We start from the raw sequence: 21,204 nt of genomic DNA on the forward strand, positions 1-21,204 counted from the left end.
AGATCACTTGAGCTCAGGAGTTCGAGATCAGCCTGGCCAACATGGCAAACCCTGTCTCTACTAAAAATACAAAAATTAGCTGAGCGTGGTGGCATGTGCCTGTCATCCCTGCTACTACGCAGGCTGAGGCACGAGAATTGCTTGAACCCAGGAGGTGGAGGTTGCAGTGAGCCGAGATCGGGCCACTGCATTCCAGCCTGGGCGACAGAAAGACTCTGTCTCAAAAAAAAAAAAAAAAAAAAAAAAGATGCTGGTCTCTGCTGTCTTAAAGGCCTGTTGGAAGCAAACCAACCCATGTCTAACCCCCTGCAAAGCCTCGTTCTTTCAGAAGCTAGGCTGGGTCCTACAGGGAGAGGTGCCCATCAAGTCATTTGCTCTCATGTAGGCTGGAAAAATCTGCCAGGCACAAGCGCCCTGGCTCCCGAAGACCCAGCCTTGGCAGGGATGGGCCTCTCCCAGCCTCGGGTGCCCACTCTAGCTGCTGGGACCCTGCACCCTTGCACTGCTTTGCCACTTCTGGATTCTTTATTGTTAGCCTCTGGAGACTGCCTGGCCTGAACAAATAATTCTCCATGCCATTAAGCCTAGATCGCCAGCCGATAGGCTGAGGGCTAATAAAGTACCTCTTGCAGCCAGAGTCTTCCACGAAGGTACTTTCCTTGAAGGAAGTGGCTGGTTAAGATTTGATCCTAAGGGAATTAATGCAGGAACAGAAAACAGAAAACCAAATACCACATGTTCTCATTTGTAAGTGGAAGCCACACATCAGGTACTCATGGACATAAGGATGGTAATAGTGCACACTGGGGACTCCTAGAGCTGGGGTCGGGGGTGGGCAAGGGTTGAAAAACTAATTGTTGGCCGGGCATGGTGGCTCATGCCTGTAATCCCAGCACTTTGGGAGGCTGAGGCAGGCGGATCACCTAGGGTCGGGACTTCGAGACCAGCCTGACCAACATGGAGAAACCCCGTCTCTACTAAAAATACAAAAATTAGCCAGGCATGGTGGTGCATGCCTGTAATCCCAGCTACTCAGGAGGCTGAGGCAGGAGAATCGCTTGAACCTGGGAGGCAGAGGTTGCAGTGAGCTGAGATCGCACCATTGTACTCCAGCCCGGGCAACAAAAGCGAAACTCCATCTCAAAAAAAAAAAAAAAAAAAAGAAAGAAAGAAGGCCGGGCGCGGTGGCTCAAGCCTGTAATCCCAGCACTTTGGGAGGCCGAGACGGGTGGATCACGAGGTCAGGAGATCGAGACCATCCTGGCTAACACAGTGAAACCCCGTCTCTACTAAAAAATACAAAAAAAACTAGCCGGGCGAGGTGGCGGGCGCCTGTAGTCCCAGCTACTCGGGAGGCTGAGGCAGGAGAATGGCCTGAACCCGGGAGGCGGAGCTTGCAGTGAGCTGAGATCCGGCCACTGCACTCCAGCCTGGGCGACAGAGTGAGACTCCGTCTCAAAAAAAAAAAAAAAAAAAAAGAAAGAAAGAAAAAACGAAAAGAAAAACTGACTGTTGGGTACTATGCTCAGTACCTGGGCAATATACTCAGGTAACAAACCTGCACATGTACCCCTGAACCTAAAATAAAAATTAAAAAAAGATTTGTGAATCTGGATTCTCAAATCAAAAATCATCTTAATCTCGTCTAATTACTAATATTCATATCTTAACCTTTGGTGGCTTCAATTTTTTAACTTTTTAAAAGCTTTTTAATTTTTATTTTTTGAGATAGGGTCTCTCTCTGCCACCCAGGCTGGAGTGCAACGGCACAATCTCGGTTCACTTCAACTTCCACCTCCTGGGCTCAAGCTGTCCTCCCCAACTCAGCCTCCTGAGTGGGTGGGACTATAGGCATGCACCACCATGCTGGCTAATTTTTGTATTTTTTTGTAGAGGTGGGGTTTTGGTATGTTTTCCAGGCTGGTCTCGAACTTCTGGACTCAAGTGATCCTCCTACCCTGGCTTCCCAGAGTGTTGGGATTACAAGTGTGAGCCACTGTTCCCAGCCCTAATTTTTTTTTTTTTTTGAGATGGAATCTTGCTGTGTCGCCCAGGCTAGAGCGCAGTGGCGCGATCTCAGCTCACTGCAAGCTCCGCCTCCCGGGTTCACCCCATTCTCCTGCCTCAGCCTCCCGAGTAGCTGGGACTACACCTGCCACCGCGCCTGGCTAATTTTTTGTATTTTTAGTAGAGACGGGGTTTTACAGTGTTAGCCAGGATGGTCTCGATCTCCTGACCTCGTGATCTGCCCGCCTCGGCCTCCCAAAGTATTGGGATTACAAGCGTGAGCCACTGCGCCCGGCCTCCTGGCCCTAATTTTTTAATGATAAGGTGGTTTCGTGCTGTAATCACAGCACTTTGGGAGGCCGAAGTGGGAGGACTGCTTGAGGCCAGGCGTTTGAGACCAGTGTAGGCAACATAGTGAGACCCTGTCTCTACAGTCAAAAAAATAAAAACAAAAAAGATGGTTTTGTGTTCGACTATGGGTTTCTTTACCCTGTTCTTGGTCAGACTTGCCCGCAAGTGAAAAAGAGGGGCCAGGAAGCTTTCTCCAGGTGGCAAAGAGGGGTTATTACTGCAATTAGGTGTTAAATGTCATTGCCAGAATAAGGGCAGTCCTTGCCTTAGGTACTCAGATTGCATTTGCCCATTGCATAAGTCTCAAGGCCACAAGGGGACTATCTCCAGGTGGGATGACCCAGTGACCTGAAGCTCTCCCTTCTTCCCCAGCCTCCCACTTAGAATTTCTCTCCATGCTTCTGTCCTTTCCTCTGTAGTCTTCCTCTTGGGTCTGCTGGGATCTTTCCCTCCCTCACCACAGCTCCAAAGTCTCACCCTGGGGGCAAGCAAGGCCGGTTTTGTCTCTTCATCTTTGGGATCTGTGAGACTCCGAGGAAACCAGAGGATACTGAGCCAGTTTGAGAGAGAGGCTGGGGGAAGCTAGGGGTGAGTGCGGTGTTCTGCGGGGGCTCAGGGAGATGGAGGCCTGTGAAACAGGCTGCTGGCAGTGGGTTGAAGCAGGCTGGCAATGGAGGGCATGGGGCACCTGGGAAAAAAAACAGACAGGATGCCCTGTTCCTGTAGCATGGGGACCCTCTCCTAAAGCAGCCTCCATTGCACCACCTGAAAGTGTTTCCTTCCACTCACTCTTCCGCTCCAGAGACTTTGACTGTCCTGCTGCCTTTGAGGGGAGCCTTGAGCCAAGGAGGCCATATCTCCAGGTATGTGATGGGCCAACAAGTTTCTGCAGATTGTCTTCAGATATTTTTTTGAGCCAGAGTCTTACTCTGTCACCCAGGCTGGAGTGCAGTGGTGCGATTTTGGCTCACTGCAACCTCTACCTCCCAAGTTCAAGCGATTCTCCTGCCTCAGTCTCCTGAGTAGCTAGGATTACAGGTGCCCGCCACCATGCCCGGCTAATTTTTTTGTATTTTTAGTGGAGGCAGGAGTTTCACCATGTGGTCAGGCTGGTCTCGAACTCCTGACCTCAAGTGATCTGCCTGCCTCGGTCTCTCAAAGTGCTGGGATTACAGGTGTGAGTCACCGCACCCAGCCTTGTCTTCAGATCTAACCACCACAGTGGCTGAAAGATTTGAGTAAATGTTGAAAGCATAACTATCTCTAATTTGAGGGACTGTCTAGTTGAGCAATTTTTCATTAAACCACCAACAAATATTTATTGCATGCCTACCATATGTATGTCAGGACTCATTATAGCCCTGCAGATGTATCAGAGAGCAAAACAGACACAGATCTCTGCCTGCCTTCATAGAACGGCAGGAGATAGACAATAAACAAAATAGACGGGGACACGTTACAGTAGGTTAGAAAATCAACAGTGCTATGGAGGAAAAGAACACAGGAAGAGTAAAAGAGAAATGGGCTCAGAGTGAGGATACGTTTAAATTGTACTGAGGGTGGTTAGGGAAGGTCTCATTGAAAACATGACATTTGAGCCAAGACTTGAAGGAGGGGAAGGAGTCAACCATGCAGTTTTTCTAGGGAAGAGCATTCTTGCACAACAAACAGCAAGTACAAATGCCCTGAGGCAGCCGTGGGCCAGGCCTGCATTGGGGACGTCAGGCCAGAGCGAGGCTGGAGCAGTATGAGAAGGGGAGCAGTCAGGTGAGAGGTCAGACAAGCCAGAGAGAGGCTAGATGGTGCGGACTTGGGCTTTTCCTCTGGGTCTGATGGTAGGCTCTGGAGGATTTTGACAGAACAAGGACAAGTCTGTTTTAAGTTGTTTTTTTTTTTTTTTGAGATGGAGTTTCACTCTTGTTGCTCAGGCTGGAGTACAATGGCTCGATCTCGGCTCACTGCAACCTCCGCCTCTCGGGTTCAGGCGATTCTCCTGCCTCAGCCTCAGCCTGCCTGGGACCTGTAGTCCCAGCTACTGGAGAGGCTGAGGCAGATAATTGCTTGAACCCGGGAGGCGGAGGTTGCAGTGAGCCGAGATCATGCCATTGCACTCCAGCCTGGGCAACAGAACAAGATCCTGTCCTCCATCCCCTTCCCCCTCCAAAAAAGATACGACTCTAAGATTTTTGAAAAGAGGTTAACGGCTTGGGTGTGGTAGTCACACCTATAATCCTAGCACTTTGGGAAGCTGAGAAGGAGGATTGCTTGAGCCCAGGAGTTCGAGACCAACCTGGGCAACATGGTAAAACCCTGTCTGTAGAAAAAAATGCAAAAACTAGCCAGTGGTGGTGGTGGGAGGCAGAGGTGGGAGGATCAATTGTGCCTGAAAGATCGAGGCTGCAGTGAGATGTGATTGCTCTACTGCATTACAGCCTGGATGACACAGTGAGACCCTGTTTCAACAAGAAAAAAGAGAGAAGCCCAACTCCTTAAGGGGCAGGGGAGGCAGTGGTATTAAAGCCCAGAGCGGGTCTCTATGTGCAAAGAGAGTTGTCCCACACAAAGAGCAGCTACTATCAACCTGTGGCTTGGCAGGAAGAGAGCTGGGAAAATGGAAACTCCAACCTCGCTCTCCTCCTACCCTTCCATCTTCGGCTGAGGCCTCTTACTGGATGAATCGCACTGGAAACTCAATGGCAAGGGAGCCGTGGCTTTACCGCACAGTCATCTTTCCTGGGTGTGGAGCAGGGAGGGAGGAGAGTAGAATGTCCTCCACGGTGTTAAAAGCAAGCCAAGGAGTTTGGATTTGAGGTGACAGTGAATGAGAAAGATGTGAACAGAGAAGCACTATGTTAAGTTGTACTTAGGGATTTTACAAGTAGTGACAGGATTATCTCCAAAGAAGATACAGAAGTGGCAAAGAAAATAAAAATAAATAAATGAAAAAAAACCCCATAAAAGTAATGACAGGATTCATTAAGTGGGGAGTCAGGGAGAACTTTGAGGAGGATACTCTTTGATGATTAAGGGCCCGAACTAGGCCGGGTGAGGTGGCTCAAGCCTGTAATCCCAGCACTTTGGGAGGCCGAGACGGGGGGATCACGAGGTCAGGAGATCGAGACCATCCTGGCTAACACGGTGAAACCCCGTCTCTACTAAAAAATACAAAAAACTAGCTGGGCGAGGTGGCAGGCGCCTGTAGTCCCAGCTACTCGGGAGGCTGAGGCAGGAGAATGGCGTGAACCCGGGAGGCGGAGCTTGCAGTGAGCTGAGATCCGGCCACTGCACTCCAGCCTGGGCGACAGAGCGAGACTCCGTCTCAAAAAAAAAAAAAAAAAAAAAGGGCCCGAACTAAGTGACAATGGAGAGAAAAAGAATCATTCTTATATAACAGGGTCATGCTGAGAGCTGGGCATTGTTCAGAGAGCTTCACAGGCATGTTCTCTGGAAATGTTCACGAACACATCTAGCTGTCTCATGATCCTTCAATAATGCATGGAAATGGTTTAGGACAAAGTCCAGCATACAAACATAATGTTATTAGCTGTCATGCTCATTTTAAAGATGATTAAAGAAAAAACAGAAAAATATCTGAGCCAAGAGGTTGCCCAACTCCGACATCCAAACACAAACACATTCTGATCCCAGCTCCCATGTTCCCAAGGTCTTGTCCAACCACACTGTGTTTTCTTTAGTGCTGTGAGAAACGTTTCAAAGTAAGAACGAGTAAGACTTGGAGACAGACATGGGCCAGCGCCTGCAAGCTGGGAACAAATAGGACAGAAGCCAATGGCAAGGGAGAGGCCGAAGTTGGAGAGGGAAGAGATAAATGTGGAAACAATTTGCTGAGGAAGGCAGGGACAAGTAGCATTAAGGGGACAGCTGGTTGGGTTAGATTTAAAGGGAAGAAAAGGTCCTGTGGGAAAGATGACACCACTAGTAGGTGGAGGAAGGGCCTCAGGAATTAAATGCAATATAATATCTACTAGTGACTAAGGGCTTATCAAAAGATCAGATACCTTCTTCATTTTTACTTTGAAAGTCCTCAAAAAATTGATCAAAGTCTGGGTGTGGTGGCTCACGCCTGTAATCCCAGCACTTTGGGAGGCCAAGACAGGAGGGTCATTTGAGGCCAAGCAATGCAGTGAGACCCTGTCTTTAAAAAAAAAAAAAAAAAATAAATACAATCTATCAAAGTGTTAACTCTCCTCTTCCTAGGGAATTTATCTAACAGAAGTCCAGGAAGATCAAGGTGGGAGGATCACTTGAGGCCAGGAGTTTGAGACCAGCCTGGGCAACAGAGCAAGACCCTCATCTCTACAAAAAATTAAAAAAAAATTAGCCAGGCATGGTGGTGCACATCTGTAGTCTCAAGCACTTAGCAGGAGGATTGCTTGAGCTCAGGACTTTGAGGCTGCAGTGAGCTATGACTGCACCACTGCACTCCCGCCTGTGTGACAGAATGACATACTGTCTCTAAAGAGGAAAAAACTGAAAAAAAGCCCAGGAGCCAGGGAAGACTTTCAACACATATTTTGTTGAATGAATGAAGTGATCCAGGCTTTTGTGCGCATTTAATTTCACCTCTAGGTGCTGATCCAGTTTGTGGTATAGTGTTCTGGAGGTCCAACATCATCTACTTCCTGCCCCTCAGAGGTATGCTCATGTTGTGTGTGCATCAACATCAGGATAGCCTCCTGAATGAACCTAAATTCAGTTAACGTAAATTTGCATTAAAACTAATATTAGGCTTTGGATTATGTATCTGAGTTGTTTTGCATGATCTGCATTGCCCACAGATTTCCTTATATCATTTTTTAGAGTCTTTTGAAATGCACTCTAATCTACGAATTCATTCCATTTTGACCACTCTCTTATGTGAATTGTTGGAATCAGACTAGTTTGGTCACCATTTTCTAGATATGCATTCACATTTAATGCTGTTGGGCTTCCTAAGTGGTGACTTGGAAGGCCTTACTAAATTTTATTTTCCTGTCATTCGCAGACAGATTTAAAAAAAAAAAAAAAGCTTTCCATGCTTAAGCAAATTCTTAAACTTTATTAGCCTTAGTTCCTCATTCTTTTTTGAGACAGGGTCTTGCTCTGTTGCCAGGCTGGAGTGCAGTGCTACCACCATAGCTCGTGACAGCCTTGAACTCCTGGGCCCAAGTGATCTCCTGCCTCAGTCTCTCCCCAATAGCTCGAACTACAGGCACCCAACACCATGCATGGGGTAATTTTTTCATTTTTTGTGGAGAGAGGGTCTCACTACGTTCAAGACCAGCCTTGAACTCCCGGGCTCAAGTGATCCTCCTGCCTTGGTCTTCCAACGTGCCGATAGTACAGATGAGAGCCACTACAACCGGCCTAGTTTCCTCATTCTTAAAATGGGAATAACACAATCTAAGACTTGCCTGTGGTAAATGAGATTACACATATACTTATGTGGGTTTTCAAATGTCAGCTCTCTGATGCACTAGCTATGCAATCTTGTGTAAGTCTCCTACTTTTCAGGTCCCATTTTCCTCTTTCGTGAAACATGGCCAAGGGATAAAGGACTCTGCAGTGTTTGTGTTTCAGTCTAATACTGTCGACTTGGGATTGCAGTCCAGCCACCACTTACCAGCTATATGCTCTTGGGCCATACTTAAATCTCTCCGCGTCTCAGTTCTCCTTGTGCAGTGAGCCTATCATCGACATCTGAGAGCTGTTTATCCAGTCAGGAGTTGCTTGCCACCGGCTAAGACATTGGTTCCCTTGAAAATGCAACCCTATAGCTTAATGTCACCTGCTGTTAAGATTTTCCAACATTTACTTACCATATAGCTTTCTTGTGGTGAAACTCAAGTTATTTCCATTTACCCAAAAGCAAACCTCAGTGTGTACATAAGGAATGGCTTGGATTGAATTGTGTGAGGAATACACCGATTCTTGCCTTGTTTGGAGACCACTTCTGGCGGGTACCCACTAAAGAGTTGCTCCTGGACAGCGTATTTCCTTTTCCTCCTCCTGGTAGGCACATGTGAGTTGTATCTGAGTCTTTTGACATCTGGTAGTTGAATGGGGAAGATATTCTCCCTCTCATTAGAAATCTTTTTTCCTATTCAAAATCTAGAAAGAATATTTGTCATGAACGTGACAGTAAGTCGTAAAAGGACTCCCAGGGCGCTTGCAAAGGAAAACTCATGTCATCATGTTTTTTTTTTTTTTTTTTTTTTTGAGACAGGGTCTTGCTCTGCTGCCTAGGCTGGAGAACAGTGCTGTGGTCATGGGTCACTGCAGCCTCAATCTCCCAGGCTCTAGCCATTCTCTTGCTTCAGCCTCCTAAGTAGCTGGGGCTACAGGTACACACCTACCATACCTGGCTATTTTTTATTTTTTGTAGAGATGGGGTCTCACCATGTTGCTCAGGCTGGTCTCGAACTCCTGGGCTCAAGCAATCCTCTGGCCTTGGCCTCCCAAACCACTGGGATTACAGGTGTGAGCCACTGTGTCTGAGCTCGTGTCATCATTTCCGATCTCCTGTAATGGTTACTATGCTGCCAACCACCAGAACTATAATTTCAGACAATGACCCGAACTTGGAATATAAATTCTTGTTAATATCTTTTGGGGTTTTTTATCTTATGCCCTTGTTACAAAATGAAATGTACAACTCCTTGGTCAATCATTGAAAGTTTAAATTCTCCCCTGATGTCTTTGTCATTTGGTAACATTGGTAATCTTGCAGCATCAGATCACACTGTACCATAGTTATCAATGCACTGTAACTTCGAATAATCAAGTTGTTGCAAGCAGTTACTCATGTTAACAATCTAGCTACCAGCTTGTATGCCCTACCTTATTTGTTGGCACAACCTCAGCAAGCCCCAAACGAGATTTTTGTGATTCTTTTTTATTTCATCCCAACTTCATCTTGCAGACTTAATGTCCTACATATTTCTGAACTTGTCTCTTCACTATCCTTATAACCAATGCCCTCATATATCTTTTCTATTTCAGGGGTCTGTTAAGTGCCTCTTGGTCTTAACTTTCTCAAATCCATCCTAAAATAGAAAATGATTCCTTCCTGGCTTAGAATCCTTCAACTGCTACCAATTTCAGCTTCTGACATCATGATCCCATCCTCTCCGAAGTCACCCCGAGTAGTCACACTAAACTTCGGATTCCTTAAACTAAAAATTATATTTATGTCTTGGCCCTCTGTTGTTTCTATGTCTGAAATCCCTTTACACACATTGTAGGCCTGGATAACCCGAACTTCCCCAACATTTCCCCCACGCAGAGGCAAGTTGATCCTCCTATCTCTGCCCTAAATCGTGTCATTATTTGCTTACATCTGTTTCCCCTAAGAGACGCTGAAGTCTTTGATGGCAAAGCTGTGGCTCATTTCCCACTCCTTTTTTTTTTTTTTTTTAAATCACCATCACTTGTTACTGCTTGCTGAGTTAACAGATGTAAGGAGTTAACTTACTGATGCACTAGCTCAAACATGTTTTAGATTGTTACCTCACAGATATATATTTTTTTGAGACAGAGTCTAGCTCTGTTGCCCGGGCTGGAGTGCAGTGGCACGATCTCAGCTCACTGCAGCCTCTGCCTCCGGGGTTCAAGCAATTCTGCGTCAGCCTCTCAAGCAGCTTGGACTACAGGCGCGCACCCCCGCAGGTGGCTAACATTTTGTATTTTTAGTAGAGACGGGGTTTCACCATGTTGGCCAGGATGGTCTTGATTTCCTGACCTCATGATCCGCCCGCCTTGGCCTCCCAAAGTGCTGGGATTACAGGTGTGAGCCACCACGCCTGGACAGCCTTACAGGTATCTGTATCTATTTATAAATACATATAAAAGCTTTTGGCCAGGCGCGTTGGCTCACGCCTGTAATCTTCAGCACTTCGGCAGGCCGAGGCGGGTGGATAACCTGAGGCCAGGAGTTCGAGACCAGCCTGGCCAACACGGTGAAACCCCCGTCTCTACTAAAAATATAAAAATTAGCCGGACGTGGTGGCACGTGTCTGCAATTCCAGCTACTCGGGAGGCTGAGGCTGCAGTGAGGTGAGATCACACCACTGCACTCCAGCCTGGGCGACAGAGCAAGACCCTGTCTCAAGGAAAAAAAAAAAAAAAAGCTTTTGCTATTTGGTGTAAATAAAAGCCAACTGTATACGGTGCTTACTATATGCCAGGAACACATTAATTCATTAAATCCTCACCACTTTATGAGGCAGGCACAAATATTGTGTTTACTAGTGAGGAATTATCTACGGTTTACTGGTAAGGAAAACTGAGACCCACAGGTTGTGACTTGCTCAAGGTCAAGCTGGTGGAGCCAAGACAAGGTGCAGGCAGTGAGTCCTGCCCCAGAGTCTGACCTGAACCACATTTAACCTCTCTGTGGTGTGTGGGTTATTGCCATGAGTAAGAATCAGAACGTTAACGCGCACTCCAGGAAGGCAGGGACACCATTTAGGGTCACCGCTGTACTTTAGGGGTCAGAGCAGGGCAGGCTGGATGCGCTGAGGAAACTCATACAGTTAGGTCAGAAGCCTGGCAAGACAAGGGAATTCTCTGGTCCTCGTCCACCTCTCCAACCTCACGTCTACTAGTCTTCCAAGAGGATTCTAACTACACATGGCTCCCGAGTTTCCGGCTTCTCTTCTCAGGGAGGGTCTGCGGCCCGTTGCACCGCCTTCTCCCCGCAATCCCGTTTTCCTGTCCATGCCTGGACGGATCCGGCCGAGCCGTCAGCCGCAGCTGCGCGCTGCTCCCCCGACTCGCACCCCCTCGGCGAAGCGCTGCATTTTATGTAATTTTCTACCAGGCTGCCGGCTTCTGGGGGCTGCGGCTGGGTCTCGGCGGCCTTCAGCGCCGCAGACGCTCCGGCAACGCCGGTATCCGAGGCCCCCGCCCTAGGCTCGCGGGTCCGGGCGGCGTTCCCCCGTGCGGGAGGCGCGGCGAGCCAATCCTCACTTTCAAAGCTTTCGCGTCCTGGAAGTCTATCGTGGGGGGCAAAACGCGCTGGCCCCAGACGACCGGTTCGTGAAGTCACCCTTCCGAGCGACCCGGAGCGGGCGACCCTGCAGAACCGCGGCTCGGGGCCCTTGCGGTCCCGCGTAGAGGACCCAGGTCCCGCGGGGGGCGGCGGTGACTCGCCCCCTCCGGCGGCCGCGCTTCCGCCCCCGGTACCCGCACGCTGCTGGACCGCCCGGCGTCGCGTCGCCGCCTCACAAAGCCTGGGCGGCCGCCTCATCGCGCGCAGGGATCCGGGCCACGCGCCCTCCCCTCCCCCACTCGCCGCCGCTACCCTGGGCGCCCAGGTCTTTACCCCCGCGTCACTTTCTCCTCATCGAGTCCCCGGAGACAGACAGCGGAGCGAGGCTCGCCTTCCTGGGCGGGACGCAAGCTCCAGTCCTCCCTTGGCGCCGAGGCCCCCGCCCCCCACGGAGGGACTACTTTCCGTCTCCTGTGAGGCACTACTTCCTCCCCCGCGGAGGCGTCGGACCAGGAGGCGCGCACGGCATGGCGGCGGCAGCGGCGGCGGCGGCGGCGGCGCGCGCCTGAGGAGAGGGGACGCCAGCCCGGTCAGGCCTCGGCGCGGCCTACACGCTCCGCTCGCTCGCTCGCTCCCGCCTCCCGCCCCGTGTCCGGCCATGGCGGAGCCCTCGTCCGCCCGACGCCCGGTGCCTCTCATCGAGTCGGGTAAGACGCGAGGCCGTGCCACCCCCGTCCTGGCGCTCCCAGCTGCTTCGGCTTCCCCGGCTCCGGCCCCGACCCCGTCCCGGTCCCGGGCCCCGTCCCCTCCCTGCCCGGGCTTGACCCAACTCCCTGTCTTCCCGCAGAGCTGTACTTCCTCATCGCCCGGTACCTATCGGCGGGCCCGTGTCGGAGAGCGGCCCAGGTGAGTGCGGGCCCGCGGGCGGCTGCGGACTTGGCGTCCCCGGTGTCCCCTCCGCCGCCGGGGGTCGCGGGTGGAGGGCGGGGGTGAAGCGGGCGCGCCCCGGGCCCGGCCCCACCCCTGACCGCGCGTCTCTCGGCCGCAGGTGCTGGTGCAGGAGCTGGAGCAGTACCAGGTCTGTGCCCGCCCGTCCCCGCGCGCCCGTCCCCGCGCTCCCTCGCGTCCCTCCTCCCGACCTTGCCCTGAGGGATGCTCGCCCGCGCCCCCCGCCCGCCCCGCGCCCCCCGCCCGCCCCGCGCCCCCCGCCCGCCCCGCGCCGGAGCGGTGGTCACTCGTGTGCGTTTCGTGTCTTTCCAGTTGTTGCCGAAGAGGTTGGACTGGGAGGGCAACGAGCACAACAGGAGCTACGAGGAGTTGGTGAGCATTGGGCACGTTTGCTCCCCGGGTTCTCCGTGCACCGCCCCCCGCCCCTGCCCCTGCCCCTGCCCCTTCCCCTCGTGGGGACCCCGGCCCGTGGGGTGCAAAGTGTGAGCCGCACTGGAGGGCGGCCCCAGGACAGCTGCCTTCCCCGCTGAATATTCTGTTTTGTTTTTGAGGCGGCCAGGTTTGTTTTGGCAGGAAACAGTCATGGGGGGCGGCGCGGGGCGGAGCGGTGGGGGCGACTCGCGGAGGTCCTGCGGCAGGGGTGGGGCTCCAGGTGCGGCCGCCTCTGCGGGGTGTGGCGAGCGCAGCCAGCCATTCAACGGGGCGGTTTCATCCGCTCCCCCCCTCTCCACCGCGCTTGTAACTCGCGCTCTGATTGGCCTCTCGTGTCTTGTCCCGCCCGGGTCTGTCCCCCACTTGTTCCTTAGGAATAGAATCATTGGTCTCTGAAGGTGGAGAAATGTTCTTGTGTTGAGCTTATTTTTTGTTTTGTCCGCAGCAGCGTCATAAAAATCTTGCAGCTGTGTGAATATGCTACTGTAATACTTGTGCTCTTTTCTCCTGTACAATATTTGTTGAACGCCGTAGAAAGTTGATTGATGAGTTTCACACTGATCTTGCTGTAGATAATAAAGTGCTTTAAATAGACACTTTTTTTTTGAGCTCGGTTAATCGTGCATTACAGTCTCATTTCTTTTGTGAACCTGGTTAATATCTCTATATAACTTGCTTTTATCTGTAGTTAACAGCAGTTGCAGGGATTCGTTTGTTTTTACTGGAGACATTTTTCAGGAATGTATTTTTGCCATTTCGTTATTAGGACAAAGGAAATTCGTTGATTGCCAGGCCATGTTCAGCATCTTGTATAAGGAAAACAATTGAGAGGGAAAAGAGCTTCTGAGTGATCTTTTACCACAGTTTGAAGACCTGTAACCCTTAAGCGGTAGAGTATGGTAGCAAGTGAAAAGAAGAAAAATCAGTTTTAGAAGATTACCGGTTTTGAATTAGAGACAACAAAAGAAACCAGAGGATATGTTATTTTCGTGAGCAGTTAAAACTTGAAGCCTGGTGCAAGTAGCAAGTAATTTTAATATTTGCCTTCTTAGATTTTGAAGTAAACACTTAAAAGTGGATGTTTTCAAGAGAATGAGTTATAGAAATTCTGATGATGGCAATTTGTTTTCTTGAGTTTGACATTTTGAGATAGTTTTTTGGTAAACGTTGAGGAAACATTTAAAGGACGCCCTCTTTTAGTTTTCTCCACGGATAATATAGCTTTATCGGTGAAGGGGAAAAGCATTGTTGGTTATGATGCTCTAGTCGTGCTACCTGAGAGAAAATAACTTGAAAGAAATGTAGTGCTGTAACTACTGGAAAAGTTACTTTTAAAATACATTTGTAGGGGCTGGGTGCAGTGGCTCATAGCTGCAATCCCAGCACATTAGGAGGCCGAGGTGGGAGGAGCACTTGAGGCCAGGAGTTCCAGACCAACTCTGCCTCCACAAAAAATAAGTAACAGAAAAATTAGGCGGATGTGGTGGTGCGTGCCTGTGAGTCCCAGCTATTTCGGAGGCTGAGGCGGAAGGATCACTTGACTCTGCGAGTTTGAGGCTGTATTGAACTATCCTCCTGCCGCTGCACTCCAGCCTGGGAGATGGAGCAAGGCCTAGTTTCTTAAAAAAACCAAAACAAAAAACCAAAAAAATTTATATAAGATTTTTGGCTTTTGTTGCTAGAATTGCTTAAAACCCTACTTACTGTTGTTTAAAGTCATTTAAATTCTGTGATAATACGGCTGTGATTTGGCTGTGACATATGGCATCTCTTATTGCCTCCCTGATTTGGTCTGTCTGGTGGGTATCCTTTCTTTTTACCTTCCTCTCTGTCCTCCAGTCCCCCAGGACTAAATGATGATGAGCCTCCTGTGTAGAGAATTATTCTTTTGTTAATGGTATATATATACCTTCTAAACTTTCAAAGTCTTTTAGAAATATCTTATTAAGAAGTATTCCAGGCCAGCTGTGGTGCTTGCACCTGTAATTCCAGCACTTTGGTGGGACGCTTGAGGCCAGGAGTTCCAGACCTTCCTGAAGTGAGGTCAAGGATGCAGTGAGCTCTGTTCAAGCCACTGTGCTCCAGCCTAGGTGAGCGAGACCCTGTCTGAAAACAAAAGCAACAACAAAGTTATTTCAAATGTACACAGATGAGAATAATATAATGCACCCCTCTATACCAGCAACAAATTTGAATTATTATTTTTTTTGAGACAGTCTGGTTTGAGGAGCAACCTTGGCTCACTGCAACCTCTGCCTTCTGGGTTCAAGTGATCCTTTTGCCTCAGCCTCCTGAGTAGCTGGGATTGCAGGCACCTGGCTAATTTTTGTATTTTTAGTAGAGAAGGGGTTTCACCATGTTGCCAGGCTGGTCTTGAACTCCTGACTTCAGGTGGTCTGCCCGCCTCTGCGTCCCAAAGTGCTGGGATTACAGGCGTGAGCCACTGCACCTGGCCAACAAATTTGGATTTTGAACATAACTAACTTGCTATATTTACTTTGGTTTCTGTTTGAGGTATACATATGTTTTAATAAACTATCAATGGAAATCTTCAAACAAAAGCAATAGAATAATGACCCACCCATTAGGTGCCTGTTTTCCAACTTCAGTGATTATGAGAGAATGTTGCATATTGCCTGCTCCCTTGTTTTTAAGCAAATTCCAGAAAGTCGTTCATTTCATTGGTTAATGTGTTGAAATGTTTTAAGGCAAATTCCAGACACTACATTTCATCTCTAAATTTGTCGGAGTTCTTCTCTAAAAAATAAGGACTCCTTATTATACCATCAAGTGCCAATATCAGAGAGTCCATATCCAGATTTTCTTTTTGTTCCCTAGGTGTCTTTTTACAATTAGTTTTATTTAGTCTTCAGACAAGGTCCATACATGCACTGATTGATTTCTCTCCCCGCCGCACACTGGGTCTCACTCTGTTACCCGGGCTGGGGTGCAGTGGTATGATCACAGCTCACTGAAACCTCCATTTCCCAGGCTCAAGCAATCTTCCCACCTCAGCCCTCCGCCTCCTGAGTAGCTGGGACCACAGGCATGTGCCACCACACCTGGCTAAGGTTTTTTTTTTTTTTTTTCCTAGAGAAGAAGACTCACTATGTTGTCCAGGCTGGTCTCAAATGCTCCTGCCAAAGTTGGAATTACAGGTGTGAGCCACCACACCTGCCCTGATTTTTGTTCTGTTTTTTTGAGATGGAGTCTCACTCTATCGGCAGGCTGGAGTGCAGTGGCACGATCTCGGCCCACTGCAACCTCCGCCTCCCGGGTTCAAACGATTCTCCTGCCTCAGCCTCCCAAGTAGCTGGGACTATAGGTACGCACCACCACGCCCAGCTAAGTTTTGTATTTTTAGTAGAGACGGGGTTTCACCATGTGGGCCAGGATGGTCTCCATCTCTTGACCTTGTGACTTGCCCGCCTCAGCCTCCCAAAGTGCTGGGATTATAGGCGTGATTCACCACACCCGGCCCCTGCCCTGATTATCTTCAATCTCTTCTTATCTTGAATAGTCTTGTTTCTGTGTCATTGATTTACTGGAGACCGAATCATTTATCCTGTAGAATGTTTTACATTCTGTATTTTCTGTATTTGTCTCATTGTTCCTCATGATGTTAACTTGTTCCTTTTTCTCAGTGGTTTTCATCTTCGGATTAGAATCATCTGGGAGGTTTATAAAATCTGGTTGTCCATAGTATGCCCCAAACCAGTTAAATCAGAATTTTTGCGGTGGGACTGGACATCAGTATTTTTAAAAGCGTTTTAGATGATTCTAGTATTAGTGTTTATAAAGCCACAATTTATCTTAAACTTGTGACCATGCTGTTATTCCAACCTGTATTTAGGGGCAAGAGTATTTTTGGTACTTTTGCTTCTTTTTTTTTTTTTTTTTTTTTTGAGACAGGGTGTCACTCTGTCACCCAAGCTGGAGTGCAGTGGTATGATCTTGGCTCACTGCAACCTCTACCTCCCAGGTTCATGCAGTTCTCCTGCCTCAGCCTCTTGAGTAGCTGGGATTACAGACATGTACCTCTATGCCTGGCTACTTTTTGTATTTTTAGTAGAGACGGGGTTTCACCATGTTGGCCCAGCTAGTCTTGAACTCCTGACCTTCAGTGATCACCTGCCTTGGCCTCCCAAAGTGCTGGGATTACAGGCATGAGTCACCTTGCCAGGCCTACTTTTGCTTTATATAAGAATTGAAGCCATGTGGGGTGACTAAGGCCATACAGAGACTGGAGAGTCTGAGGTGGGAGGATCACTTAGTGCCAGGGGTTTGAGAGCAGCCTGGGCAACATAAGCAATACCACATCTGTGGAAAAAAATTTTACAAAACCTTGGTTTACAGGTGTGAGCCTCCTTGTCCAGCTCCCGAGTTTCTAGTCTCTACCTGCACTGCTGTATTGCTAGACTGTATCTCATCAGTCACACTGCCATCATCAAGTGTCCCCAGGTTACAAATGAAATACCTATAGAATGATAGATCTCTATAGTCAATCACAATACAGAATCCGTAGAGGAAAGAAATTAGCTACCCTCAGGATGAAGGGTCTTTAGAGTTCCACTGTGAAAACTAAATAATAATGGGATTAGGCAGGAGAATCACTTGAACCCAGGAGGTGGAGGTTGCAGTGAGCCAAGATTGTGCCACTGCACTCCAGCCTAGTGACAGAATGAGACTCCGTCTCAAAAAAAAAAAAAAAAAAATTTAAAGGTAACTAGTCTCAATTCTTTTTTTTTTTTTTTTGTGAGTTCTGGTCTCTTGTTGCCCAGGCTGGACTGCAGTGGCACGGTAATGAATGGCTCACTGCAACCTCAAACTCGTGGGGCACAGGTGATCCTCCTGCCTCAGTGTCCCAAGTAGCTGGGACTACAGGAGTGCATAGCCACACCCAGATAAGGTTTTTTTTTTTTTTTTCTTTTCTAGACAGAGTCTTGTGCTGTCGCCCAGGCTGGAGTGAAGTGGTGCCACCGGGCTCACTGCAACCCCTGCCTCCTGGGGCAGTTCTCTTGTCTCAGCCTCCCGAGTAGCTGGGCCTACAGGTGCATGGGATTATGCCCAGCTAATTTTTGTATTTAAAAAATTTTTTTATTTTTTTAGATGGAGTCTCGCTCTGTTGCCAGGCTGGAGTGCAATGGCACAATCTTGGCCCACTGCAGCCTCCGCCTCCTGGGTTCAAGCAATTCTCCTACCTCAGCCTCCTGAGTAGCTGGGACTACAGGCGCATGCCACCACGCCCGGCTAATTTTTGTATTTTTAGTAGATACAGGGTTTCACCATGTTGGCCAGTGTGGTCTCGATCTCTTGACCTTGTGATCCACCCACCTCAGCCTCCCAAAGTCCTGGGATGACAGACGTGAGCCACCGCACCAGGCCTAATTTTTGTATTTTTAGTAGAGATGGGGTTTGACCATATTGGTCGGGCTGGTGTCTCAAAATCCTGACCTCAGGTGATCCACCCACCTTGGCCTCCCAAAGTGCTGGGATTACAGGTGTGAACTACTGTGCCTGGCTGACTGTGCTACCTTAAAAGACAGTAGTTACTAGTTTCCATAGACTCACCCAACAACAAGTTATTTGTATCTAAGGGATAAAAGTTGAGTGATTTGTGTATTTTTGGATCATGTGTCTCCTTAGGAATTTTTGCTAGCTTACTGTATTGATTCCTGAGAAAGATTTGTTAAAATCTCCAACTACAGCAGGATGTGGTGGCTCACGCCTTTAATCCCAGCACTTTGGGAGGCCAGGCGGGCAGATCACTTGAGGTCAGGAGTTCAAGACCAGCCTGACCAACCTGGTGAGACCCTGTCTCTACTAAAAATACAAAAATTAACCAGGCATGGTGTTCCATGTTTGTAGTCCCAGCTACTTGGGAGGCTGAGGCAGAAGAATTGCTTGAACCCGGGAGGCGGAGGTTTCAGCGGGCGGAGATTGCGCCACTGCACTCCAGCCTGGGTGACAGAGCAAGATAGCTCAAAACAAAAAAACAAAAACAAGAGCTCCAAATGTGATTCTGGATTTATCGCTCTTTTTGTGCTTTTTGAAACTGTTATTAGGTACATTCAAATTTAGGATTTTTGTTTTCCTATTGAATTGACCTTAAATATTAAAAAATACTTTATTCATCATAATCTTCTTGCCTTCCTATCTACTTTGCCTTACATTAAGATGGCCACGCCTACTTTCTTTTGGTTAGTGATGGCACAGTGTATCTTTTTCTGTCCTTTTCCTTTCAACCTTTCTGTGTTCACATATTTAAAGTTTGTCTCCTCTAAACAGCTTGTAGTTTTATGTGCCTTCTTTCAATGATGTTTTGGTCATTTGTATTTTTGTTTTGTTTTGTTTTCCAGACAAGTTCTCACTTTGTTGCCCAGGGTGGAGTGCAGTGGCATGATCATGGCACACTGTAGCTCTGACCTCCTGGGTTCAGCCTCCTGAGTAGCTGAGACTATAGATGTGTGCCATCATGGCCAGCTAATTAAAAAAAATTTTTTTTTGTAGAGCCAGTGTCTCACTATGTGGCCTAGGCTTATCTTGAACTCTTGGACTCAGGCAATCCTCCGGCCTTGGCCTCCCAAAGTGCAGGGATTATAGGTGTGAGCCACTGTGCCTTGCTTATTTGTATTTAATGTAATTACTTAAACGTAATTGGGTTTAAGTCTACCTGTTCTTTATCTCATTTCTTCTTTATTCCTTCTCTCACTTTTTTTTTGATTAATCAAGTATTATTTTAAGATGACAGCAAGATTTCGAAAACGTAAAAAGTATTCTACTTATTCTTTTTTTTTTTTTTTGAGACAGGGTCTCACTCTGTCACCCAGACTGAAGTACAGTGACATGATCACGGCTCACTGCAGCCTCAGCCTCTTGGGCTCAAGCCGTCTTCCAACCTTAGTCTCCTGAGTAGCTGGAACCACAGGCACGCACCTCCATACCTGGCTATTTTTTTGTAGAGGTAGGGTTTTGTCACGTTGCCCAGGCTGGTCTGGAACTCCTGAGCAAGTGATCGGCCCTCCTCAGCCTCCCAAAGTGGACTAAGTATTCCTTCTTTCTTTCTTTTTTTAAATAACTCTTTGGTTTTTTTTTTTTTGAGATGGAGTCTTGCTCTGTTGCCCAGGTTGGGGTGCAGTGGCGTGATTTTGGCTTACTGCAACCTCTGCCTCCCGTGCTCAAGTGATTCTCCTGCCACAGCCTCCAATGTAGCTGAGATTACAGGCGCCTGCTACCATGCCCGGCTAATCTTTGTATTTTTAGTAGAAACGGGGTTTCACCACATTCACCAGGCTGGTCTTGAACTCCTGACCTTTCGTGATCCACCTGTTTTGGCTTCCCATAGTGCTAGGATTACAGGTGTGAGTCACCGCACCTGGCCTCTTTATTTCTTTTTTTCTTTCTTTTTTTGAGACGGAGTCTCACTCTGTTGCCCAGGCTGGAGTGCAGTGGCGAGATCTCGGCTCACGGCAAGCTCCGCCTCTCGCGTTCACACCATTCTCCTGCCTCAGCCTCCCGAGTAGCTGGGACTACAGGCGCCGCCACCACGCCCGGCTAATTTTTTATATTTTTAGTAGAGACAGGGTTTCACCGTATTAGCCAGGATGGTCTCAATCTCCTGACCTCGTGATCCGCCCGCCTTGGCCTCCCAAAGTGCTGGGATTACAGGCATGAGCCACTGTGCCCAGCCCTCTTTATTTCTTTTTCGTTATATATCCTTTTATTATTCTTTTGGTGGTTTCCCCAGAGGTTTCAATATACATTACCAGTATACATTAAATTAGTTCCTTTGCCACTTCCCAAATAAATGAAGTTATAACTGTTAGTTGTCACCATCTTGTAATAATTATTGAGCTAGTAATCATTTTTTTTGAGACGGAGTCTCACTCTGTTGTGCAGGGTGGAGTGTGGTGGTGTGATCTCGGCTCACTGCAACCTTTGTCTTTTGGGTTCAAGTGATTCTCCTGCCTCAGCCTCCCAAGTAGCTGGAATTGCAGGAGCATGCCACCACACCCAGCTATTTTCTGTATTTTTAGTAGAGATGAGGTTTTGCCATGTTGCCCAGGCTGGTGTTGGACTCCTGGCCTCAAGTGATCCGCCTGCCTGGCCTTACTAATTTTATTTTATTTTTTTTTTTTTGAGACGGAGTCTCGCTCTGTCACCCAGGCTGGAGTGCAGTGGCGGGATCTCAGCTCACTGCAAGCTCCGCCTCCCGGGTTTACACCATTCTCCTGCCTCAGCCTCCCGAGTAGCTGGGACTACAGGCGCCCGCCACCTCGCCCCGCTAATTTTTTGTATTTTTTAGTAGAGACGGGGTTTCACCGTGTTAGCCAGGATGGTCTCGATCTCCTGACCTCGTGATCCGCCCGTCTCGGCCTCCCAAAGTGCTGGGATTACAGGCGTGAGCCACCGCGCCCGGCCTAATTTTATTTTATTTTTTAAGATGGGATCTCACTCTGTCGCCTAGGCATGAG

General features: G+C 48.4%; 2 protein-coding genes across 7 annotated transcripts in view; one reads left to right on the forward strand and one right to left on the reverse strand.

Moving 5' to 3' along the window:
- Positions 1-10,574: 10,574 nt before the first annotated feature.
- Positions 10,575-11,853, reverse strand: LOC135970006 (uncharacterized). Its single transcript, XM_065541370.1, has one exon. It carries the CDS (start codon positions 11,606-11,608, stop codon positions 11,018-11,020), a length of 591 nt encoding a protein of 196 aa, XP_065397442.1. The 5' UTR covers positions 11,609-11,853; the 3' UTR covers positions 10,575-11,017.
- Positions 11,854-11,861: 8 nt separating this feature from the next.
- The window catches only part of BRWD1 (bromodomain and WD repeat domain containing 1), a 132,906-nt gene continuing 123,563 nt past the window's right edge, over positions 11,862-21,204 (forward strand). For 5 of the 6 annotated variants that reach the window (XR_012431990.1, XR_012431991.1, XR_012431992.1 and 2 more), the window contains exons 1-4: positions 11,862-12,057; positions 12,198-12,256; positions 12,399-12,428; positions 12,611-12,670. Coding sequence is in view for 3 of the 6 variants with exons in the window: in XM_005548684.5 (XP_005548741.1) it covers positions 12,009-12,057; positions 12,198-12,256; positions 12,399-12,428; positions 12,611-12,670 (198 nt within the window). In the remaining 3 variants the exon portion in view is untranslated. Of the gene's footprint in view, positions 12,058-12,197; positions 12,257-12,398; positions 12,429-12,610; positions 12,671-15,824; positions 15,889-21,204 lie in introns of all 6 variants that reach the window. The other variant, XM_074034010.1, reaches the window with a different exon arrangement.

The sequence above is a fragment of the Macaca fascicularis genome, chromosome 3 (assembly GCF_037993035.2).
Source record: "Macaca fascicularis isolate 582-1 chromosome 3, T2T-MFA8v1.1".
NCBI lineage: Eukaryota > Metazoa > Chordata > Mammalia > Primates > Cercopithecidae > Macaca > Macaca fascicularis.